This window comes from Anabas testudineus, chromosome 4 (assembly GCF_900324465.2).
Source record: "Anabas testudineus chromosome 4, fAnaTes1.2, whole genome shotgun sequence".
NCBI classification, from domain to species: Eukaryota; Metazoa; Chordata; class Actinopteri; order Anabantiformes; family Anabantidae; genus Anabas; species Anabas testudineus.
The window spans coordinates 2,879,327-2,906,086 of record NC_046613.1 but is presented as its reverse complement, the minus strand read 5'-3'; the positions used below and the strand labels follow the sequence as shown (position 1 = coordinate 2,906,086).

Here is a 26,760-nt window from a genome sequence, read left to right as displayed (position 1 = left end):
TACCGTTTAATGTGAGCAATCTGCAGGAAATGTCGAGTGCTTCATTCATGAGAAGATGGTAAAGTGAAAAAACGAAGTGAAAGTGAAAATAAAAATGGTATTTGCATTCCAGGAGACATAAGGAGCAAGAGAGTTATACTGTGTGACATTAGAACTGATAGTCTACTTTACACATTATTTACTAAGTCTAAAAGGTGCATTTTCTGTGGAGACTTAATTCATTATAGTTTGCCCTACCTTTCAGAATGTATCTATCATGATGCAAATGGCTAAACTTTGCCTTTTAGATTTTAACAGCTTCAACACCAGAATCTCTATCGTGACATATCCAATTAATCTTTCACTGGTCATCTGATGCTCAACTTTCAGATACACTGACAGGCTCAAGGAAAGAAGATCACTACTAAAGCAAAGAACAACCTAAACTTTTCTTATTATGACCTCTGCTCCTTTCTTGGCACAAACAAGTCACGGAGACGATGGTGTACCATGTGAACCATTTGTCCTTAAAGACCCCCGTGTCTATGTCATTTTGTCTTTCTGTCACATGTGCTGTATACTGCAGCACACACACTGAGCAAATTACACATACAAACACTGACATGCCTTAGGGGGTAGCAGAGTAGACCGCGGAGTGTTGCCCTCTGCGGGGCTCAAGTACATTGATTTCTCTTTTAGTGGCTGAACAGACAGTCTCAGAGAGTAAATGGAGTGATTCTTCATCTGTTAAGACATGGGTTGTGAGCTGTAGCGTGTGAAGGAACACTGACCTTCAGCACACAGTTTGGACTGAAAGACAGGCCACTGCAAAGCTTTTGTATCTACTTCACAACATGACACCAGCACGGCTAATCCTACAATTAGCCGTGCTGGTGTATTTAATAAATGACAGTGGGTATTATTATTTAATAATACATAAAGGAAAGCTGCTGAATGTACACGACTGTCATCTTCATCACAAGATCATCGGGTTTTGATGCATCACAACATAACGTAGTTCATAAATGCAAAGCTATACTGCAGCCACCTCATAACTCAGTTTGCTGACCAGCCTATGAATACACAAGTCAGTGGTAGACTTTCAGTTTCCAGTGCATTACCATACAATGATAAATTATCCTTGACAAAAATAAAACAACAGACATTGTTATAAAACAGAATATATCAACTGTAATGGACGAGCCGTCGCAAGTCATCATTATGTCTCTGCATGGAAATCAGTAGCTGCCAGAAGGGTAGAAAAAAACAAACAAACAAAGAGGTTGACACGCTATGTAAATGATAAAATGGAGAAAGGTTGAATTCCATTTAGCTGCTTTTGTGTCAGGATCCTGCTATTGTTCCTGCGGGCTCGCTGTCACACTGACAGGGTTTAGCGGAACACTTGAATAAAACAGAGCACGTTGATGTCATTAGTTGTGTTTTTCCTACTACCGTGACAAGTAAAAATGCAACGTCAGGCAAAATTTTGGAATACATTTTTTTATTTTGTTCTGTTAAAGCTGCTTTAAGAGATTTCTTTTTAAATAAAACATACAGATATCAAGAGGTCTGACTCTTTAGTTGCTATGAGCTCCACTTGGTGCTAACTGTTCCCGTGGATAATCAGTTCATGAGAGATGTTGCAACTGTTAAATAATGGCTAAAATGCCAAAAATAATTAAACTTTTGGTTACGATTGGGAAAAGATTGTTGTTAAAGTAAATAAAAGTGATTGGACACATAGGTCATTCTCCTGCATTAAAGTCTGAGATGTTACACAACCATCAACCACCCCGACCACTACCCCATGGTGTACTGTGAGGTACCCCAATATCCAATATGGAGGTAATTCTGTGGAATATATTTTGTAAACTTGTGACATGGTCAGGGGTAAAATGGATTTTTGTTGTTGTTGTTTTTATTTTTATCATTTTGAGGCAGACAGAAAGCATGGGGAGAGAGCAGGGGTTTGACATGCAACAAAGTCCCCAGTCTGAATAAAAAAGGGCCCAGTTAAAGAATCAGTGCTTTTAATAACAAGTATTACTTTCAGCTGAATATTACATTTATATTTGAGAGCATTCCTACTGTTAATAAGATGCAGCAAGAATATATGAAAAAAAGGAAAGATAAAAAGATAGTATGCCTCCAACTGACAAGTGTTTGAGTGATCTTGCCTGCAGGAAGCGGAGTTCTGATATCAGTCAGCATATTGTTCCCACTCTGTATGAAGCTGCGATCTTGTGTTTCAAATAATAAATACATCTTGAAAATGGTTTTGTTTTGTTGGGGAAACAAAACAAAAAAAAAAAAGTAGCTATCATTTGAGATACAGTACAAAGCCTGAGCCTGGCGTTGTTTGTTTTTTATTTTACACTGGAACTAAAATCCATGGGATGGAGTTACTGAGCACACAATGTACATGAGAAAGAGACATCCTGGACAGGCATTTCAGACACAGGAGGCGCAGCCTTGCAGACTGTATGTGTTTTAAATGTACAGCAGGTGTCTGTTCCATTGACCACGGGTAGAGGCATAAGGCTCATGACTTATTTGTCATCTAGTAGGTAAAAAGCATAAGCATGCTTTAGAAATAAAACAAACTTAAAACAAGACCTAATTTTGTACCGTGGCTCATAGCAATTCTTTCTTCTGATTGGCTGGCAGATGTGAATTGAATTCAATTAACTGGACTTAAGCTCTAAAAGAATTTGCCAACATTAAATCGTAGGCACAGACAGAGATAGGGAGGCTCAGCTAAAGAGCCACGTTTAATTAATTTATATAAAGAGGACTTTTAAAGACAGAAAAAAAGTAAGTCCAAACACACAACATGTGCACAAAGAGTAGTGATGGGTTGCTCAGAGGTGTCTCAAAACCAGTGTAATCTTGTCTTTCCATGTCCTCTAACCAACAGAGTGTCATCCACCATCTGTCTGTGAATATCCAGTTATGAAAGAGGGCTTTTTGAAGCACCTCCGAGTACATAAAGTGCACATCTGCTATCGATTGGTTTGGCCCTCGGCAGCCTGACATCCACTCATAATGGATACAGACTCCTGCTCTGCAACACAACAAATTGAGTCTACTGGTCCCAGGTGCTAGTCATCCAGGAGCTGCAGCATCCATCCAACAGTGACAGCTGTGTCCGTCAGTGTGGGCTCTGGTACCTCCTTATGAGAACAAAATCAAGGTTTAGTTTGAAAACGAAAACAGTTTGGCTTATTCTAACCTTTGCGACAGGAAATGTAAAGATTAAAACCTGGAGTTAGGTAGGTTTATGAGCATCTCTAAGCAGACACACTGGCCCTCCAGAGGCTGATTATGATGTTATTACTGTAGCATATTGGAAAGGGAGCTCCTTCTTATGCTTTATCCTTTGGGTTATGTGGTCCACGATGAGTGTGTGGTGTGGTCCATTTAAATAGACTGAATTACTGATCACAATATTGAAGACCTGTGTGATACTAATTACAGGAAACAGCTTGAAATATCAATACTAATCTTTTCCAGGGGTACCACAGTTTTGTTCAAGCCACTTTTCCTTGCTGTATTATATGAACTATTCTGTTGAGTCATAGTTTAAAAGCCTACCATGATTTTGATTTATTTCATTCCGTCTTTGACTCATTGTGTTAGTTTCAAGTTATTTCATTAAATATTGTGGCATCTTATGTTTTGTGGAAGGGTACTGGCATATTTGTCCACATCTGTAAGTAACAATCCTTTTGGCAACTGGAGGTGGAGACGTTTGTGTCCTCTATTGACCTTAAAAAGTCTCTGTATTTATCTGTTGAAACCATCCTTGGTTCCCACTACTAAATTCAATCTCCACATTGATCTTGTGTTTTATATGTCATGCAAGACTCTCTTGGCTCTACTGTAACCCACATGTGGCTCCAGAAGCGATGAAGTTGAAAGATGGCACCCAAGATCTGACTGATTCATATTCATAACCTCAAATCACAGTTAGTACATTGACCCTCTTCACTGCACCAATGATATTACAGAGCAATGAAAATAAACGCTGAAAGCAAATATCAATCAGCTGCCAACACCGGGGACAGAAAAGTAACATGAATGAATGAAGAGCATTCACTCAAGCTCACTCAAGGCTGAACTTGATTTTTCCACCCCAATTCCATTGCTGAGTGCAGTGCGGTTGGAAGCAGTTGGGCAAGATGCGCCATCTATATTTCAACACTCCTCATCATGTGAGGTGCTAGACACGCTAAATAATAAAGTTGTGCCTGGCACGTGCTGCCTTGGATTAAACATTTGTAACAGCTAGCTAATTATCGTTCATGTCCAACAAGAGGGAGGATCTGATGTACCAGATGTGAAGTGGATTTACCACATGTCAAGGATCAGCCACACAAAACATGTTGAATAAAAATGATAATTTAACGGTGATGACTGCAAACTGCTTTATCTTGAAGGGTTTAACCAAGTTTAGGTCTTTGTACAGGAAAGTAGAAGGCGCATTGAACTGGATGTACTATCTTGGGCTTTTAGTAGGGGTGGAATTGAAATATATATTATTGGAAAGTTTAAAATGAAGTTATAATAACATTCCAGCACTACTGCTTACATTTTTTTTTAATGTTGTGTCACTGGGACATTTTTCTATGTATATTTTCCCCTCGGTATTGAATGCACGTCAGTCTCCCTGGTGCCTAATCCCTGTGTGACCTGGCGGAGGAATGAGGGATTTTGGTGTGCTGTCATTGAGGCAGCTCCCCTCCACAGCCCAGACCAAAGTAATGTCAAGTGTAAAGTCGAATATCTTTAGCATGGATTCGTTAAGATTAATGAGAAGCTCCCACGGTGTGTTTTGTGAAGAAAGCTGCCAGGCATCGATGAACTTTGCCCGAGGTGCAGACCTGATTTGAGTGTTAGTATGTTACATCAAGATACATGGATGCATTGTTGTGGGTTTGTTTCCGAGTGAACCTGCCAGCATAGCTTTTAGGAAACTCTTTGCACAGTATGGGACGTTAGTTGCAGTCAGCAAATTTCAGAGTTACTGTCTATGTACCATCATCATTCCCCAGACAGACTTTGGAAAAAAACTAAGAAACTGTCATTTGGAGATGGATCTACGGGGATTTTACACTAAGGCTGCTGTTGTTTAGTTCTACTATTGTATAACTCCAGATGGAAAATGACATTTAGAACTGAACCAGAGTTCAGTCCACTCAGGGCACACAGTGGAACACTCCTGCTGACTGTGTTGGTCACCAAAAGTACTTATTGTGCTGAATGTTATCCTACTGTCAGCTGCCACTGCATATTTGATTTGAAATGGGCTGACAGTTGCTCAGCTGGTAAGCTGCCTGTTGTCTACGAACGCAGGACAGTGTCTTGTTCCTGAATAAGACACTAAACCACAAACCCTTGATGATTTAGTGTGGCTGTCTGCTTAAAAGAATTTCTCTCAGGGCATTATTAAAGTGTCATTATTATTAAATGAACGTGCTCTGACCTAGCAAATACCGACACACAGCAGATGAGATTCTCTGGAAGCCATTTCAGGCTCAGTGTACACTTCAGCAATTGGTTACTTAAAGGTCAGCTTCGCCAATTTCCACCTTGCATCCTATGGTTCTGGTTTGGGGTGTATGTGTATGTCATCTGGAAGAATTCTTCATCATCAGGAGTCCAGGTGATGTCATCTGGAGGAGCTCTGCAGGAGCAGGTTGATCAGGTCTGCAACCTCTGGAGTGTGAGCAACAAGACTTCCAGATGACGTAATCTGATGGACATTTCCAAGTAAAAGCAGGGCGATATTTTAAGGTGACCTTTGAAGGAGTATAATTCACATAATCACAAAGATACACATCATACACATAGTTCTGACACTATGGCACTGTGCTACTGTGCACCACAAATGTCACGGTAATGTGTTTCAGGTTGCTTTAAGGTAGGTTTTCTGTTCAGTTGCTTAAAATACAATAACAACCAGCAAAGCAAACATGTTCAAAGACTCTAATTGTCTCAGTCCTGTGAGGGAATGCTAACTTCCTTTATAAATGAGTGCTATTAAGCCTTAATGCTTTCCAAGCATGATGGAGCAGCTAATTTTAGCTTGGATGCTAATGGCAGTCTAGGACAATTAACATGTCTATTACTGCCATAAACTGTGAATAACACTGAACAGCAGAAGCCATTTGTTCTCTTTGAATCTAGCGGCGAAGTAGACAGCTATAGAGCTGCAGGGGGGAGAGTGTGCATGCCAACAAAACGCAGGTGTGACTGTTATAAGATATATAACACACACACACACACACACACACACACATTATATATATATACACACAGAGAATTTATTCTGTGGGGAAAAAATGTCCCCACTATCAGTCAAGGTCAGCTGTCCTCTAAGTAAATGCGATTTGATATGATTTATTGTGTTTATTCTTTAGTTAGAGAGTTTGACTAAAATAACTTTATGAACTACTCTGGAGCTCTCACCTTCTCACACGCACCGTGCAGAGCCAGTGAATTACTGCTGCTCGGGCCCGGAAAGATGCTGCTGCATAGAAAAAAAAAGTCAAGCATGCTTGCGTGTAAATTATTTCCATTTTTTGTCAGAGGGAATAAATATGTGTTCACTGAAAGTCAAGCTTTATATTCCATTATTGCTGTTCTGCTCAGTACATAGAACAAGTTGGAAAAGATCTAGATGCACCCAATGCAAGACAGATAGGCTGGTGTGGGATTTAAATCACGGCTGCCACAACAATGTGACTGCATGTGATTCAGGGACTGTGTGAAAATTATAAAGTGGGGGAGAAAGGGTCACAAAAGAGGGAGGGTTGTGCATTTGTCTTTTTTGCTGAAGGGAGGCTATAGTAAATTAGCAAGTTTCTCAACAGCAGTTTTTGTTCCTTCCCATTTTCTTCGTCTCGCCAAGGCACACTTTGTAACACTTTGCTATTTTTTGCTGATTGGGGTGCAGAGGTTCAAATCACATTGCCAGTCTCCGCGCGCACAAGACTAATCACACTAAAAGTGTTTTGTTTTGTGACTTGACTTTTTATTTCTGCCACTTTCCATCATATTTTAGTAATCACGTAAGTGCGCGAACACTGCCCTGAGTGGAAATCCAGCACTTCAGAGACGTGCATGCAAGTTCTGAACACAGAGAAGTGATTAAATCCTCCGTTACAAAAAGTTGAACAAACTATTTGTTCAAGGTCAACATGTTTATAACTCAGTGAGTCAGATGCAGCTGTGAGTGCAGCAGCTCTTATTTCCTTCGTTTCAGAAACATCTCTTTTGTGTATTTTTATCATAAATACTGCACAGTGTAGGAGGAGAGGCAGAACGGAAAACTGTTCCATGACATTAGTCCGCATATGTCATGGAACCTATGCTAAAGAGGTGCTTGTGAGGGTTGACTATTACCTTCCTTTTGAGAATGCACCACACACAATGAGTTCAAATTCATCAAAAGCTATTGGCTGTATACGGAAGCCCCGAGAGGCAAATGCAAAAACAAAAAATGATGGCGATGATGATTTCACAAACAGGAAAAAGTAAGGAACCTTTTGCAAGGAAATTTTTTTCCGGTTGTAAACACAGGAGAGAGAAAATAGATTTAGACAAACAGACTAAAAAATGCAGCAGTTTATTGAATTTCTTCCTCTTGACTGTTAGGGGGTAGCTGATTGAAAAAAGTCTGATTTAATGTAGGTGAGTGATGGCAGTGGCAGAACAAAAACACAGGTGAAAATTTTTTTTTTTCGTTAAACAGATTCATTTGGAGCCTTTTTTCATTTCTTTTTCATATCTATTGAAGCATAGATTTGTGATATCTGAAAACACTCGGTGAGTCGAGTTTGATATGTTGGAGAAGAGACACCTGCTGTGCTGTGTTGCAAAGCTACATGGTAAGGGAAATAAAACGAGAAGGGGCTCTCGTCAGGTCATTTTCTCTTTGTAAATAAGAAACAGACGTTTCTGTCTGACTGGATTTTTAGAGAGTGCCTCCAGCAGATCAGTCAATTCATAAAGCCCTGGCCTGTAATATGCCCAGATTCCCTCGAGGAAATAGTTGTTGTGTACAGCTGTGGTTCAAGCACAACTACTTGAGGATTTAGTGACTTTAATATGGTCAAACCACAGTTTTGTGGGCAATGTGCCCTACCATCTGATCCATAACTGACAGCAGCACCTGTTTCCGTCCTTGTCTTATAAGGACACACATCCAGATTCACATCCAACAATACACATTCCTACCAAAGGAATGTGTGCAATTCCTCTAATCAACAGTTGGTGGCAGTGGCGCATTAAGATACGCAGCACCGACTGCACAAAGGTGGGGAAGAAGAAAGACTACCAGCAAGCAAGCAAGCCTTCAAAAAGGCAGCTTTGCACATGTTTTGCGGAGAAGGAAACGCATTTGACACATAGCACATTATGTTTTGTTGTTGTTTACAAGACAAACCCACAGGGTACCTTTAATAAATGTCTTGTAATGCTGGAGCTGGAGTCTGCCAGCAAAGACGAAAGCAGAACCGACGAAAGCAGGAGAACTGAGGCTGTACACATGACAGCACCATGGTGATAGGGAGGCAGAGAGGAAGAGCTCACTGATTAGTGTGCACAAGATGAAAATTGTCCAGATTGCCTGCACATTGAGTCAGTTTAGATGTTCGATTCTTTTTAAAGCTGTGGAACAGAAAGTCATGATAATAAAACCACATTCTGCAGGACCTGTAACACCAAGAAACTAATTGCTAGAGGGCACTTTAACATATGAAACACTACATTTAATTAGATTCAAGACTATGATCTTGTGTGTTTTTTTATTTTACATATTTTAACAGATTTTTGCATTTTGAAACCTACATGAGCGTGAGACCAGGTGTAGGGGTCTGTGTGTGTGTGTGTGTGTGTGTGTGTGTGTGTGTGAACGAATACCTTTGACCTCGTGCCACACCACCCACACTGTAGCAACTGTGAGACGGTAACTTCTCTCCTACCTGTACACTCCAGGCGGCGTCTGTGGGACGACGAAGCTCTTCTCCAGGTCACGGAGCACATCATTCAGCATGCGCACGTGGGAGGGGTCACGCTCTTTAGGGTCATTTGCCGGTCGCATGGTTTCTGACTGGAAGAAAGTGGCGTCGTTGCGCAGAGAGGAGGCGGAGGATAGCATGGCTGCAGACACTGTGCTCTTGTCTACACACATGGACAGGGAGAGGAAAGAAAACAACAACAACTGAAAACAACAGAAAGGCGTGTGAATGCTGGGCGCAGGAAAAACTAACTATATATGCAAATAGATGCAAGGAAGAGGTGGTGGTTTCATTGCATTGTATTCAAGTAATTACACCAAAGTGTCTCAATAAAATGTGTGCAGTTGACTTTTTGAAGGACATTTAGCTCTATCAACATTCAGCACTCCAAAACACATTCTGTAAAATAGTATGACTGTGACCAAACGTGTCATTGAGCAATGAAAAGATGATATATAGTATAGTGTGACTTGATCTAGATGGGTTTATGCTCAGAGGAACATAGGATTCATTCTATCCTTTAAAACATTAGTACTATATTCAATATGTCCTTTTATACATTACCACACTGCAGATGGAGGTGGGATCAGGAGGAGGCTACGGTTCAATTAGTGTGTATTACATTTGGATGGAGTTTTTTTGGATGGTTGCAAAGCAGGTGAAAGTGCAAAGGCACTACTAGCTGAGGGCTTTAGTATCTTTGTGGGAATCCACTCATCCAGTGTGCCTAAAGCTGCCAGCGTGGTTTTCAGTGCTCATGTGTGGAATATATGCATGTACGCACCCCCAACTGTACAATAGTATGACTAGAAGCACATTCACGTCTGTGGTGCTCGTACCGATCTATTGAATCGTAAGTACAAAGCATGGATTGACCTATATAGTGGCACTGCTCCAGATCAGCTGGTGCAGGTGATGGATACATAAGTATCATGGAAAATGTCATGAAATCCTTACATCTGACAGACGCCAGTGCTGTATATTTCTAGTTGGCCCCCACTTACTCTCCATAGGACGTAGGAGAGACACTGCAAATGAACCAAACTCATGGTATAATTTTCAACTTTCCTTCTGCGCCCATGCCATCTTCACAATACAATCTGTAAAGCACTTACAATCCACTCACACTGGCTTCTGTTGGAAGGGTTTATGTTCAGGTATCAGAGATGAATGCACTTACACGAGCACAATAAGTCCACTGTTTGCCATGTGGAAAAATATCCTCACTGTAAGCGCTAGAGAAGTACAGGGCATCTTTCTGTCAACTTGAGTGATTTATGACCCTCATGTCATGATTTATGACCCCCACGTGATCCTCGTGACCAACCCCCCCTCCCCCCCCATCACGGGTTAATCTCGTGACTAACCTCAGCTCATGTACACTGATGCCCCATCGCCCATAGTGGTCATGGAGTAATCTCGTGACCCCCCTTGTGCCCACACATGCACCCCCTCGCACCTTGTGACCCCCCAGGTCACGGGTTAATCTCGTGACCCCCCTCGTGCCCACACATGCACCCCCTCGCACCTCGTGACCCCCTCAGGTCACGGGTTAATCTCGTGACTAACCTCAGCTCATGTACACTGATGCCCCCTCGCCCATAGTGGTCATGGGGTAATCTCGTGACCCCCCTTGTGCCCACACATGCACCCCCTCGCACCTTGTGACCCCCCAGGTCACGGGTTAATCTCGTGACTAACCTCAGCTCATGTACACTGATGCCCCCTCGCCCCATAGTGGTCATGGGGTAATCTCGTGACCCCCCTCGTGCCCATACATGCACCCCCTCGCACCTTGTGACCCCCCAGGTCACGGGTTAATCTCGTGACCCCCCCTCGTGCCCACACATGCACCCCTCGCACCTCGTGACCCCCTCAGGTCACGGGTTAATCTCGTGACTAACCTCAGCTCATGTACACTGATGCCCCCTCGCCCCATAGTGGTCATGGGGTAATCTCGTGACCCCCCTCGTGCCCATACATGCACCCCCTCGCACCTCGTGACCCCCCTCGTGCACACACGCACTCCCTCGCACTGCGAGCACGCCCACGCTGAGCCTCCGGCTCACTGGCGCCCCTCATGCACACATGTGGATCCTACATCCCGCTGCTGCTCCAGCACGCTGGCGCCCCTCAGATCTGCATCTTGCAACGCGTGGTAGCCATAGGGTATAACTGGCCCCGTCCAGACCTCATGAGTCGCTTGCCAATCAGAGCTGACCCCGACCGCCCTGTCGTGACGTTTACCAATCAGACTCGAAGCCCTTCCCACACACTTTCGATACGACGGCCAACCAGAGCCGACCCCGCCCTCACCCGGAAAAGAGGAGCATGTAGGTAGCCGCAGAGCACAGGTGAGGTCAGCAGCGTCCGTTAAGACCGGTTGTCGGTTGAGGAGGATCGCCATTTTAATTCAACGTTGACTCTGGAAAAAACAAGGTATGTTTGTTTTTTTAATTGTTAACCATAAATGTAAAGTTTAATTCTTGTATAAAATAATACTTATATAATGGTGTTAGATCAGCGGAGGGGTTCGATCCTGAGTCTCTCTCACGTGCAAGCCGGTGACCTTAACAATACACTAATCAGACTGTAGATTCACAGGTCAAGATCGTAGACTAGAGTATTTTATCTAAGGTGACAGTCTTTGCCTGAAAAAAGTATTATAATTCGTTATTCTAGTCTATTCTAACCTATCGTTAGGGTGAGTATACTAGTTAGTTAGTTAGTTAGTGTAACTAACATTGCTCAACTTTTTTAACATGGCTAAACTTTACAATCACAACATTAGCTTTGTCTGATAGCTCAATGGAGAAAAAGCAATATTATTATTCTACCAGCCAGCGAGTCACTTTAAGCTAACGGCTGTATGTCTGCAAAATCCTGGAAATTCCAGACGTTAATTTTCATTTTCTAACATATTTTATCCATTTCAGTGGCGACAAGATCAAATTAAGGAATTAAAAAAAATTGAGACCCGTGCAGAGATGGCTGGAAAAAAAACTACCATATAATGTAAGGCCTCCGAACGACTGTTTAAAATACAAATTTTTAATTCTAGGTCATAAAAACTGGTGCAATACGTGTGTTTTTAACGCTAGGGGCGGTATTCTTGGATCCCCTTCCTGCGCCTTATTCTGAAGAAAACAGGCTTTTATTTTTTTGCATTCGTCGATTCAGCTTCCTTTCCCGATGGTTGATGGCCGAAGGATGAGACCGGCGCATGGAAACAGCGTCACGTGATGTAATTGCTCCCTCTTAATTCCTTTTAGAAAAAAAAAAAGTTTGTATTCATGTCAACAGATCCTAAACTTTACTCCACACCTGTGAACATGTTCAGCCTCTTTAAATAATTAGTCACATTGGACTTTTTTATTTATTTATTTATTTATTTTTAATAGATGAAGAACTGAATGTCACATATTTAACTTTTGATGAGCCTGTAGAAGTTGACAAATACACATATCTTTATGTTATGGGTTTTTATTATTATTATTATATATTCTAATACTCTGCAGTAATTCCACTACTGTGTGCTTGCTCTGGAAACTCTAAGCCCTCCATGAGTCTATGTACATTTTCATTGCTGCTTTGTTACTGAACTCTGTTCAACACTGAGCGGTTATCAAAAACTCCGGAGCTTCACTCTGAAAGTCATTTTTTTTTAATAACTCGATTAATAAACTTTTCTGTGTAACTTCAAGAGCAATAACTGTTTAGGTGTGTTCCTTTTGTTAAATGTTGGTGTTTACCTGTAATCTTCTTTTTTTTTCTTACACCAGGATTCTTATATGCTATCATAGTTGTGGAGAAGTCAGGGGAAAAAAAAAAGCTGCACAGACCTGTTTAACGCAACTGATTGTTTTAATCAACTATTTTAGTTTGTTCACGTATGAGCTTGTTGCAGTTTGACCGGAATATGAATTTACAAAAACTGTACGTTTGATAATGAGTTTACAGTTAGTTTTGTATAATCCTTTTTTTTTTTTTTTTTTTTTTTTTTCCAAATGATATATGGACTGAAAGTGAAATAATTCTTCTACCTAATGTTGTTACTACTAATATTTGCAATTAACAATTATGTACATATGTTGTCCACTTAGTAGATTGTCTAGCAAGGCTCATCTTTTAGCTCTCATAAACTTAGATTGTCACTAGTGACTGATCACATTTCACATCTCCAGTGTCTTCATTCTTTCTTTTTTTTTTTTTGTTCAGTGAATCACAGGTTTCAATATTATTTAATTTTCTTTTAGCACCTTAGTAATGAGATTAAATTTGATCAGCCAGTTAACACAAAATACGCTCCAAGAGGTTCTGTTCATAGATTAGAGCTCTTTTGTCAATCTGTGCAATTAAACATCAAAATCTAAAAACCTAAGGCACTGAAATATTTTTGAATTTTCTGATCATACATTTCTAGATCATTGTTTCTGCATGCACTGAGAAAGTTAAAATTAACTACAATTAGCACATGACATCACATTATACAGCTTGTAGTTTTACTTTTGAAGAAGAATTTCTTTTAAATTTACACTAAAACACTACATATACGGAACCTAAATATTAAACTGTAATTTGTTTTCATATCCTGCTCAATTACTTTGTGATTCTTGACATTTTTTGTTTTTTTGTGAAAATGATAAATCAAACGTATTTTATGCATGCTGTATGGACATTTACAGTTTACCTTGATGAGGGTAGCACTACTTTTTCAGGAATGTATTTTGCTCAACCTTTTAAAGCAGAACCGAGATAAGCAGTATGCAAACATATACTAATGATTTAGTCAAGTGCCGTGTGTGTTTCTACCTCTCGGTTCTCTGATTTGGACACGACTCTCATTCACACTGAATAATGAAGAATCTAACCATACTGTTCTACTTTGCGTCATGAGGCAGTTCAACAGTTGCACAGCTGAGCACCAAGATGTCTGTATTAACCATGTTTGAAACCACCCATTGAGGTCAAGAATATAATGTTCACTATGAAGGAACATAACATAACGTAATAATAATAATATCACTAATAAATGGCTAGAAACCCACATGGCCTATAACAGATATGGGTCTATATGTAAACCTCAGCAGTACCCAACTATCATGAGAAAAAGAACTGCCATTATCTTTCTGGCTTTAGCAGGGCTTCTGCTTGCCCTTCAGATTGTAGCATTAACAATAACGATCTCTCATCAAAAACTCGATAGCTTCACCCTGAATTTTTTTTTTCATTTTTTTTTTTTTGTAATAACACAATATACAAACTTTTCGGTGTAACTTCAAGAGCAATAACTGTTTGTGGGGGATTGATTTTAGTAGATTCTGTTGGGTTCCTGTAATCTTCATCATTTTTTACCTACACCAGGATTCTTATATGCTATCATAGTTGTAGGGAGGTCATGAAAAAAACTGCACAGACCTGTTTAACGCAACTGATTGTTTTAATCAACTATTTTAGTTTGTTCACGTATGAGCTTGTTGCAGTTTGACCGGAATATGAATTTACAAAAACTGTATGTTTGATAATGAGTTTACAGTTAGTTTTGTATAATCCTCTTTTTATATGGACTGAAAATGAAAGAAACTTCTAAACATCTCAAAAGGTTTTTCTGTCGACATATAATAAGATAGTTATTTTTTCTTCTGTAGGAAGAATGCAAAGATGTGATTTGTTTGTTCTATGTAAAGTACTTATTGTCAGCAATGACACAGGTCCCAACAAAAAGTTAAATGAGAATAGCTAAGATGCAGCAAAGACCTTTAGCAGCTTCAACAATTCAATGATTGATCTTTTACATTTTTTACAAAGTAGAAAATGTTTGTCTTGTGAGTTTCACTCAGATTTAAAAAAGAAAAAAAGAAAAAAAAAAGGCTTTAAATGTAACTGCACAAATACCGAAGTTGTACAATAATACAAATCAGACAGTTTACATTTAAATGTCTCCATTATGTTGAGATCAGTAATCTGCAGGACTTTTAGTTTTTGCTTGAAACTATTCTTTTTTGTTTTGTTTTGTTTGTATGTTTGAGCTCATATTCTTACATTACCTTGTATATTTTACTTCCACTTTATCAATAACCAAACAGTTCTAGGTCATATTAAAACATATCATACACTGTAAAACCCGATAAGTTAATAGAGCTAAAAAAATTAGTTGAAACTGATTACATAAGAAATTTTGACTTAACATAACTTGTTTTTTATAAGTCCAAAAAACAAAGGTTATTAAGTGAGTTCTACAAATTAGTTTTAATTGATACTAACTTGACTTTTTAAGTTCTAAATACTGCTTTTTAACATTGTTTTTTAACTTGTTATTTTAAGTCCAGAATACACAACTAATTTAAGTATAGTTAACTCTTGTATATTGATTACATGTAACAAAAAAAATTATTAGTTGCTCAGTAATAGATTTTTCAAGTAAAGTATACATGTTAAAAAAGTTGTATGCACTCCACTCTAACTTCAAGTTTTGCTTAACTGAAACTCAAAAAGTAAAACACAATACTTAAAATTTCTTTTTAAAAACTGATTACATTTTTTTTTAGGTAGTTTTAACTCAATTTGTTAAACCCATAAACTTTAACATCAGATTACTCCACTGATAAAAGGTCATTTTTAAATTACGTGTTACAGTGTTTACAAGTATTTCTTGCACTGTTTTATGATGCTATTTTGTCAAGCATGTTTGACTGGAGTGATGGTTGCTTAATAAAGAAGTAACTTGTTCTGAAACTGCCTATTAATCTGTTGTGTAATCTACTGTTAAAGTCTATGGGTTTAACAAATTGAGTTAAAACTACCTAAAAAAAAATGTAATCAGTTTTTAAAAAGAAATTTTAAGTATTGTGTTTTACTTTTTGAGTTTCAGTTAAGCAAAACTTGAAGTTAGAGTGGAGTGCATACAACTTTTTTAACATGTATACTTTACTTGAAAAATCTATTACTGAGCAACTAATAATTTTTTTTGTTACATGTAATCAATATACAAGAGTTAACTATACTTAAATTAGTTGTGTATTCTGGACTTAAAATAACAAGTTAAAAAACAATGTTAAAAAGCAGTATTTAGAACTTAAAAAGTCAAGTTAGTATCAATTAAAACTAATTTGTAGAACTCACTTAATAACCTTTGTTTTTTGGACTTATAAAAAACAAGTTATGTTAAGTCAAAATTTCTTATGTAATCAGTTTCAACTAATTTTTTTAGCTCTATTAACTTATCGGGTTTTACAGTGTATGATATGTTTTAATATGACCTAGAACTGTTTGGTTATTGATAAAGTGGAAGTAAAATATACAAGGTAATGTAAGAATATGAGCTCAAACATACAAACAAAACAAAACAAAAAAGAATAGTTTCAAGCAAAAACTAAAAGTCCTGCAGATTACTGATCTCAACATAATGGAGACATTTAAATGTAAACTGTCTGATTTGTATTATTGTACAACTTCGGTATTTGTGCAGTTACATTTAAAGCCTTTTTTTTTTCTTTTTTTCTTTTTTAAATCTGAGTGAAACTCACAAGACAAACATTTTCTACTTTGTAAAAAATGTAAAAGATCAATCATTGAATTGTTGAAGCTGCTAAAGGTCTTTGCTGCATCTTAGCTATTCTCATTTAACTTTTTGTTGGGACCTGTGTCATTGCTGACAATAAGTACTTTACATAGAACAAACAAATCACATCTTTGCATTCTTCCTACAGAAGAAAAAATAACTATCTTATTATATGTCGACAGAAAAACCTTTTGAGATGTTTAGAAGTTTCTTTCATTTTCAGTCCATATAAAAAGAGGATTATACAAAACTAACTGTAAACTCATTATCAAACATACAGTTTTTGTAAATTCATATTCCGGTCAAACTGCAACAAGCTCATACGTGAACAAACTAAAATAGTTGATTAAAACAATCAGTTGCGTTAAACAGGTCTGTGCAGTTTTTTTCATGACCTCCCTACAACTATGATAGCATATAAGAATCCTGGTGTAGGTAAAAAATGATGAAGATTACAGGAACCCAACAGAATCTACTAAAATCAATCCCCCACAAACAGTTATTGCTCTTGAAGTTACACCGAAAAGTTTGTATATTGTGTTATTACAAAAAAAAAAAAAATGAAAAAAAAAATTCAGGGTGAAGCTATCGAGTTTTTGATGAGAGATCGTTATTGTTAATGCTACAATCTGAAGGGCAAGCAGAAGCCCTGCTAAAGCCAGAAAGATAATGGCAGTTCTTTTTCTCATGATAGTTGGGTACTGCTGAGGTTTACATATAGACCCATATCTGTTATAGGCCATGTGGGTTTCTAGCCATTTATTAGTGATATTATTATTATTACGTTATGTTATGTTCCTTCATAGTGAACATTATATTCTTGACCTCAATGGGTGGTTTCAAACATGGTTAATACAGACATCTTGGTGCTCAGCTGTGCAACTGTTGAACTGCCTCATGACGCAAAGTAGAACAGTATGGTTAGATTCTTCATTATTCAGTGTGAATGAGAGTCGTGTCCAAATCAGAGAACCGAGAGGTAGAAACACACACGGCACTTGACTAAATCATTAGTATATGTTTGCATACTGCTTATCTCGGTTCTGCTTTAAAAGGTTGAGCAAAATACATTCCTGAAAAAGTAGTGCTACCCTCATCAAGGTAAACTGTAAATGTCCATACAGCATGCATAAAATACGTTTGATTTATCATTTTCACAAAAAAACAAAAAATGTCAAGAATCACAAAGTAATTGAGCAGGATATGAAAACAAATTACAGTTTAATATTTAGGTTCCGTATATGTAGTGTTTTAGTGTAAATTTAAAAGAAATTCTTCTTCAAAAGTAAAACTACAAGCTGTATAATGTGATGTCATGTGCTAATTGTAGTTAATTTTAACTTGCTCAGTGCATGCAGAAACAATGATCTAGAAATGTATGATCAGAAAATTCAAAAATATTTCAGTGCCTTAGGTTTTTAGATTTTGATGTTTAATTGCACAGATTGACAAAAGAGCTCTAATCTATGAACAGAACCTCTTGGAGCGTATTTTGTGTTAACTGGCTGATCAAATTTAATCTCATTACTAAGGTGCTAAAAGAAAATTAAATAATATTGAAACCTGTGATTCACTGAACAAAAAAAAAAAAAGAAAGAATGAAGACACTGGAGATGTGAAATGTGATCAGTCACTAGTGACAATCTAAGTTTATGAGAGCTAAAAGATGAGCCTTGCTAGACAATCTACTAAGTGGACAACATATGTACATAATTGTTAATTGCAAATATTAGTAGTAACAACATTAGGTAGAAGAATTATTTCACTTTCAGTCCATATATCATTTGGAAAAAAAAAAAAAAAAAAAAAAAAAGGATTATACAAAACTAACTGTAAACTCATTATCAAACGTACAGTTTTTGTAAATTCATATTCCGGTCAAACTGCAACAAGCTCATACGTGAACAAACTAAAATAGTTGATTAAAACAATCAGTTGCGTTAAACAGGTCTGTGCAGCTTTTTTTTTTCCCCTGACTTCTCCACAACTATGATAGCATATAAGAATCCTGGTGTAAGAAAAAAAAAGAAGATTACAGGTAAACACCAACATTTAACAAAAGGAACACACCTAAACAGTTATTGCTCTTGAAGTTACACAGAAAAGTTTATTAATCGAGTTATTAAAAAAAAATGACTTTCAGAGTGAAGCTCCGGAGTTTTTGATAACCGCTCAGTGTTGAACAGAGTTCAGTAACAAAGCAGCAATGAAAATGTACATAGACTCATGGAGGGCTTAGAGTTTCCAGAGCAAGCACACAGTAGTGGAATTACTGCAGAGTATTAGAATATATAATAATAATAATAAAAACCCATAACATAAAGATATGTGTATTTGTCAACTTCTACAGGCTCATCAAAAGTTAAATATGTGACATTCAGTTCTTCATCTATTAAAAATAAATAAATAAATAAATAAAAAAGTCCAATGTGACTAATTATTTAAAGAGGCTGAACATGTTCACAGGTGTGGAGTAAAGTTTAGGATCTGTTGACATGAATACAAACTTTTTTTTTTTCTAAAAGGAATTAAGAGGGAGCAATTACATCACGTGACGCTGTTTCCATGCGCCGGTCTCATCCTTCGGCCATCAACCATCGGGAAAGGAAGCTGAATCGACGAATGTAAAAAAATAAAAGCCTGTTTTCTTCAGAATAAGGCGCAGGAAGGGGATCCAAGAATACCGCCCCTAGCGTTAAAAACACACGTATTGCACCAGTTTTTATGACCTAGAATTAAAAATTTGTATTTTAAACAGTCGTTCAGAGGCCTTACATTATATGGTAGTTTTTTTTCCAGCCATCTCTGCACGGGTCTCAATTTTTTTTAATTCCTTAATTTGATCTTGTCGCCACTGAAATGGATAAAATATGTTAGAAAATGAAAATTAACGTCTGGAATTTCCAGGATTTTGCAGACATACAGCCGTTAGCTTAAAGTGACTCGCTGGCTGGTAGAATAATAATATTGCTTTTTCTCCATTGAGCTATCAGACAAAGCTAATGTTGTGATTGTAAAGTTTAGCCATGTTAAAAAAGTTGAGCAATGTTAGTTACACTAACTAACTAACTAACTAGTATACTCACCCTAACGATAGGTTAGAATAGACTAGAATAACGAATTATAATACTTTTTTCAGGCAAAGACTGTCACCTTAGATAAAATACTCTAGTCTACGATCTTGACCTGTGAATCTACAGTCTGATTAGTGTATTGTTAAGGTCACCGGCTTGCACGTGAGAGAGACTCAGGATCGAACCCCTCCGCTGATCTAACACCATTATATAAGTATTATTTTATACAAGAATTAAACTTTACATTTATGGTTAACAATTAAAAAAACAAACATACCTTGTTTTTTCCAGAGTCAACGTTGAATTAAAATGGCGATCCTCCTCAACCGACAACCGGTCTTAACGGACGCTGCTGACCTCACCTGTGCTCTGCGGCTACCTACATGCTCCTCTTTTCCGGGTGAGGGCGGGGTCGGCTCTGGTTGGCCGTCGTATCGAAAGTGTGTGGGAAGGGCTTCGAGTCTGATTGGTAAACGTCACGACAGGGCGGTCGGGGTCAGCTCTGATTGGCAAGCGACTCATGAGGTCTGGACGGGGCCAGTTATACCCTATGGCTACCACGCGTTGCAAGATGCAGATCTGAGGGGCGCCAGCGTGCTGGAGCAGCAGCGGGATGTAGGATCCACATGTGTGCATGAGGGGCGCCAGTGAGCCGGAGGCTCAGCGTGGGCGTGCTCGCAGTGCGAGGGAGTGCGTGTGTGCACGAGGGGGGTCACGAGGTGCGAGGGGGTGCATGTATGGGCACGAGGGGGGTCACGAGATTACCCCATGACCACTATGGGGCGAGGGGGCATCAGTGTACATGAGCTGAGGTTAGTCACGAGATTAACCCGTGACCTGAGGGGGTCACGAGGTGCGAGGGGTGCATGTGTGGGCACGAGGGGGGGTCACGAGATTAACCCGTGACCTGGGGGGTCACAAGGTGCGAGGGGGTGCATGTATGGGCACGAGGGGGGTCACGAGATTACCCCATGACCACTATGGGGCGAGGGGGCATCAGTGTACATGAGCTGAGGTTAGTCACGAGATTAACCCGTGACCTGGGGGGTCACAAGGTGCGAGGGGGTGCATGTGTGGGCACAAGGGGGGTCACGAGATTACCCCATGACCACTATGGGCGAGGGGGCATCAGTGTACATGAGCTGAGGTTAGTCACGAGATTAACCCGTGACCTGAGGGGGTCACGAGGTGCGAGGGGGTGCATGTGTGGGCACGAGGGGGGTCACGAGATTAACCCGTGACCTGGGGGGTCACAAGGTGCGAGGGGGTGCATGTGTGGGCACAAGGGGGGTCACGAGATTACTCCATGACCACTATGGGCGATGGGGCATCAGTGTACATGAGCTGAGGTTAGTCACGAGATTAACCCGTGATGGGGGGGGAGGGGGGGTTGGTCACGAGGATCACGTGGGGGTCATAAATCATGACATGAGGGTCATAAATCACTCAAGTTGACAGAAAGATGCCCTGTACTTCTCTAGCGCTGTCGTCATGGTTGCATAAACCGACAATATACCATGATGACAATGTGATCATGTGCTATATTTGCAAAAACATATGTCACTGTTACAGTATGTGCTGCTCATAAGTCTTGAAGTGCTGTACTGTAACTTTCTGATCTTTATGAATGAATTATCATCGCTGCGTGTGCAAAACCAATGGAAAACTACACACATGTTCAAGTCAAAGTCTTCTCCAGCACATCCTAAACACTGTCAATGTCAATTATAAAGCTAATGTATATGAAGGCTATGGATTCATTGCCATGTACAGACATGTACAGAAAATTGTCTTTACCCTTCCATAAAAGAAAGACAAACCCACAATGGTCATTGAAATAACTTGAAACTGAAAAAAGTAATAATAAATAAAAATATCCAAAAAATCAGCTCATGAAAACCAGACATTGCTTTTGAAAACGTTGTGGCATTGTGCCCCTGCTGCTGCTGCTGCTACTGATAACAACTGATATCATTAACCTTGTGAACGTTTCAGTTCACCACTGAGATCCCTCTGTTTCTCTGGAAAATCCATCATCATTGTTTTGCTTTTAAGTGGTTTATTAAACCAATGCAAATTCTGTGTGCATCCAAAAAAACATCACAGTTCTTCTACTTTAAGTGATTAATTCTGCCCTCTATAAAAACAAAAGTGTGGAGATCTATCCATGAAAAACAAAGCTAACATATATTTAGGACATGTGGAACTAATAAATCATTGAACATAAAATAATTGTTTTGTTCACCTTTCATCAGGCTAAACTAGTATGTGGTGCAGAGTCAGACGTTTTTCTCTATGAGTGACTTATATGATGCAAAATATAAATGATAAACTAGGGAAAATATAAAATGTCAAAAGGAATGTTCAGTAGTTGGCTAAGTTTTAAGTCCTGTATTAAAATGTTATTCACACTTAGATCATGCTATGGTTGAGTGATGTGCAATTACAGTGTGTGTAGTGGTAGATTAGATCAGTCATTTTCACTGTGTGTTCTGTGCTGCTAGCCATGCTACATCAGATTTAAAATTTGTAAAACCTTGGGAATATTCTTTAATCCTGTGTAAATATGATCCAAAACATGATTAGAATTTCAAGTTAATTCTAAAATTGGCTTAAGAGAAGTTCATTAAACGAATAATAGAAAAAATGTCCAAAGTTTCATTCATTCTTTTTATTGTTGGAATCGTTGTTGCAAAACTGTTTGAACCTGTGTCCTCAGTAACTGATGGGACACAACAGTGTCAAGAACACTTTCATAGAGATAAATATTACTCTTCTTTAAATAAGACAGTGCCTGCCTCTGAACATCCCTTTCAATGAGATAATGATAATAATATTGACTAATAATCTTCGAGGTTCACTCACTTTTGCCACACACGGATATTTAAGATTTATTTATTTTTTTTACAATAAATAAATCAATTCATGTAATGTCATTGTCCCGCTTTTTTAATTGGCTCCACTTTATCTAGTTGCAGGAATTGCATAATCACATTTTAGGTCATTTTTGTTCACAAACGTGTCAACACATCGTTTTCTTATGAAGGCTTTTTCTCTCTGCCTTCTCTCTGCTTATCAGACATGTAGCACTACAAAAAAAGAGTTTTCCTTACAACAAGTGAGCCTACTATCTAAGGTGAACTCATCTGTAATCACACCGTGATCTTTGCCTAACCGGAACCAAACCATTATTTCCATGCACAGATATTGTCGATAAAAACAGACTAAAAGGTGTTGTCATTCAATGTAATGCTGGGTTTTGCAGAATTGTCCAATCGCTTTGGTGATGAGGTTGATTACTGAAGGCGACAGCAGATTACACCACACTTGTTATGAAGGATTCATTTGCACAAATATTGCACTCTGACTTCTGTTTGTCAGGTCTGACTTTGAGAACATGACGGATATGAAGAGTTGTTTGTTTGAGATAATAGCAGGAACTGCAGATTTCTTCAGGATTATGCAATTTTCTCAGTTCCGATCAAAAAGAGACTGCGAACTAATAACTTCCAACATATTGGTCTTAATCAACAGACCTTGGAGGGTATGTTTGGATTAGACAGTATCACAGTATGTTTAAAGCGGAGCGTGACTCATCGGAGGGGGAGAGACGAAGACAGTGGGGACAAAAATAGACAAAGAGAACTGTTCTCTCCTACAAATTTAAATGGCTCCGGCTCCTCGCAGCCAGCTGGGACTCATGAAATATCAGTTGATTGTTGTAATCCATCACATCTTTTGGCACACGGGGACCTGTGTCAGTGTGTTTGGATTTGGGTATACAGGCGGGACTTGGCCTCCTGCAATAACAGTAGCAGAGAGGAAAGAGCGGGAAAACAAAGAGCTTTAGGGTGATGCTTTTATCTGATGGAATATTTACACTTCCAGGTCTATGAATACATGGATTGAGTACTGGTAGGTTTTACAGATTTGCATTATGCTGATGTTCTTAAACCTCATATAGTTCTACAGTTCTTAAGTCTTCTATAGAAAACATATCTGTGTATTTGAAAGTGAAACTGTGTTCAAACTGTGTGAGCTAATTAGTGTTGTTTTATAGCTGTAATAGTAAAAGAATAAAGATCCTGAAATTTACAACAACAACACAAAGGTCATCACCCTCATTTGAGATGAAGATATGAGGTCAAACAGCTGGTCCTCTACTGTGCTCACAACTACTTGGACCTGAACACAATACACGGGGGCATTCCTTATAAAGATGACAGCTGGGGTCAGGGAGTTAAACCTGCATCAGTCATCTGCTCTGTCCTCTGTACAGTTTGTCCATCGTCATTTGATTTGGTTTGGCCACCAAACAGGACGAGAGCAGGCTACAACAGGAGGTCAGGACTGCAGCAAAGATCAGTTAGGTTGATCTGTTGCACCTCAAACTAAGCGTGGGGACAAACAGTGACTTCTTTACTGTGACCTTTGGTGAGCGTCTGTCAGGCTGCTTTCTGAAGTGTGTGCCACAGTGTTGCCAACGGCCGGACCCCACCTGACGGCTCTTCAGCTGAATCAGCACGTTGAATCTGCTGTGAAATATTGGACTTATTGGTGAGAGAGGCCGCTGAAATTGGCTGTTCGGCTTAGCAAACACAGCTCGAGGAGAGAAGTGGACCCCAGTGCACTTCTTATCATCTTATCTTATCAGACATATTCCTGACTACAAATAGTGGGTGAGAGCGGTGTGAAAATAGTAAGTAAACACATGCCAAGTGCTGCTTTGAGTGCAGTTTTTACATCTGCAGTCCTAGGTGTGCAGTTCACCACCACCTCCTCGTATAGAGAAGTATGTCCTAGTGCCACTTGTTGGCCCAGTTGAAGGCAACGTGAAGCAACAGTTGGTCTTATTCACCTCTAGTTTGCTGATCTGGGAAGTTCCTTTTCAAAGACCATCACACTGATAAACTGTTAAAGTCATGTAATCTTAAAAAGATCCACTGTACTAACAAATGATATTGTAACACAGAATCCTATAAACAGCGTTTATATATGTATGTTTTCTTTTTGCATAACCTGAAAATCTGAATGCCTGTGCACAGTGTGCACGAGCCTCAATGTACTGTATATTATACCCATGTGCTATCTTCTTGAATCTATACGTAAGTCAATCAGAGTGACTGGAATCAGATAAATTCCTGGAGTGTGCAAACATAGTGCACTTAGCCAATAAATCTGCTTTAATTCAGATTCTAATCATCGTGACATTTCTTTTCCATGCTCAGGCCTCACTACCACAGTTAGTCAAATACAGATATAGATGCATGTTTGCATATGAAAACCTGTACTCCACCAGTCTCTCTGAGGAACGAGAACAATCGATCTACTATGACTGGATCCTCAAACAGCAGCAGAGCTGTCCTTCTTACACATGGTCACAATGGACAGATGCAGAGGTAGCATCAATAATTCATTAATCATCAGTGGTATGTGTAAATTATTATCGAGACAGCACTGTTGCTGCATCTCAATCACCGCAATCAAATGCCAGGAAGGTAATCAGCGATGGATTAAGGTTGTAGCAATTCGAAATGCACATCACAAAAACAGCAAAGGATGCAAATGAACACAAAGAGGAGCAGAATGAATATGAACAAAGACAGTTAACAATTCAAAATAATAACACTGCATGCCACACCTTTCATTACCTGTGACACTGAAATCACTTTAAGAAATGATGTGGTCTGCGCCACAACGTGTGCCTGTGAAAATTGAATGATTTGGGGACATTACAGGTATGACTGGGGGAAAGTTAAACCCATGCAGCACATGCTTTGACATATTAAATGCACTTTGCATCCCTGACATGAAATAATTTTCATGAAATAGATTTTTTTTTTTAGCTTGGCTGTATCCCCACATAGAGAGTGCTTGTTTCTCTTTGTCATAACTGGCAACGTGGGTGTAAAGCCCAGGAGTCAACGAGTGGGATTACATGTTTCTTAATGAATCCCTGCTTCTTATTCGTTTGGAACTGCTTCCAGTCAGAATGAACTATCATCACCTGATCTTAACAAGCACAGTTACATTTTTAACAATGTGGATAACATGCTGACTTTAAAGGTTAACTATGCTTGACTATGAAGTGGTGAGGGCAGTTCACATTCCTGTGATGTGTGTAGTCTTTGCTGATTGGGCAGTCATGATTTTGTGACCTTTGTATTTACCACTTCTTCACTGATTACAAGCAGGGACACGAGTGTTTCACTGCATTATGTTCAAATAGTTTTAAAAGAAGTCCTCATTGAAGTCAAGGTCAGAACGTGTTTGGGGGAAATTCTGAAAGACACTTGTCTCCGCCGCCTATTTCTTACTAAGGATCATACAGTAAGGAATCCATTGTACATGGAGCGTTACCTGAGAAAAAATATAAAAGGATCTTAACAGTTGAAGGTGTAAAGAGAAGGTTCTGCACTGTCAAATGGAATTTGTTTTTTTTAGTTCTGCAAACACTGTTCAAAAGCAGAGAACTCTGGAGGCACGAATGATTTAACCAAAATACCAAGAATGAGTGAAGCCAAAGAAAACTGTTTGAGAAGCACCAAGGCACCAACTGGCAAGCCGGAAAAACACCAGAGGAATGAGACATCTGAATGAGATTGACTTTAAAGTTCACAGCAAAGAGGTCAGTATTCTGAAGGGATCTCGAGAATTGAAAAAGATAAAAAGTACGGAACACTGTAATGCTGCTTTGCTACACAGCCTGATCCACAGCTTGCTGAATTTCATGAGGTAATAAAAGGAGGCTGTGGTGGTCGATCTCTATCCTGACAGTCGTGTCCACTAACCAACCTTGCCATGCAGGTAGTAGTTATCTTGCTAGTTACATTAGTTCCCCAACTGAAATAGGTGCCGATAAATTCCACTGTGCCCATTTCTGGTTACTAAAAATTAAAAACTACGTAAGGTTAGACAGATCAAGTCATTAAAGTTAGCGTCTGTTGCATCAGCCTCTGTAATTCAGGGTGAGATAAGACCTAACCATGCTGGAAAAGAAACAGGGAGTACAGTTTTGATGTGCAGCTCTGGTGCAGCCACAGGTACAGTACAAGTGGTTAAGCTTAAAGTAGGAATCGCTCTGTACTGGGGTCAGGTTAAGCATCATAATACAATGGTT

The 26,760-nt window shown here is 39.1% G+C and overlaps 1 protein-coding gene across 2 annotated transcripts in view; it reads right to left on the bottom strand.

Moving 5' to 3' along the window:
• Positions 1–26,760, bottom strand: part of LOC113152665 (inactive N-acetylated-alpha-linked acidic dipeptidase-like protein 2) — a 385,573-nt gene that overhangs the window by 7,332 nt on the left and 351,481 nt on the right. Inside the window, exons 15-16 of one of the 2 annotated variants that reach the window (XM_026346045.1) lie at positions 8,970–9,168; positions 6,454–6,514 (exon numbers count right to left, since the gene is read on the bottom strand). In XM_026346045.1, coding sequence (XP_026201830.1) covers positions 6,454–6,514; positions 8,970–9,168 — 260 coding nt within the window. The remainder of the gene's footprint in view (positions 1–6,453; positions 6,515–8,969; positions 9,169–26,760) is intronic. The other variant, XM_026346046.1, reaches the window with a different exon arrangement.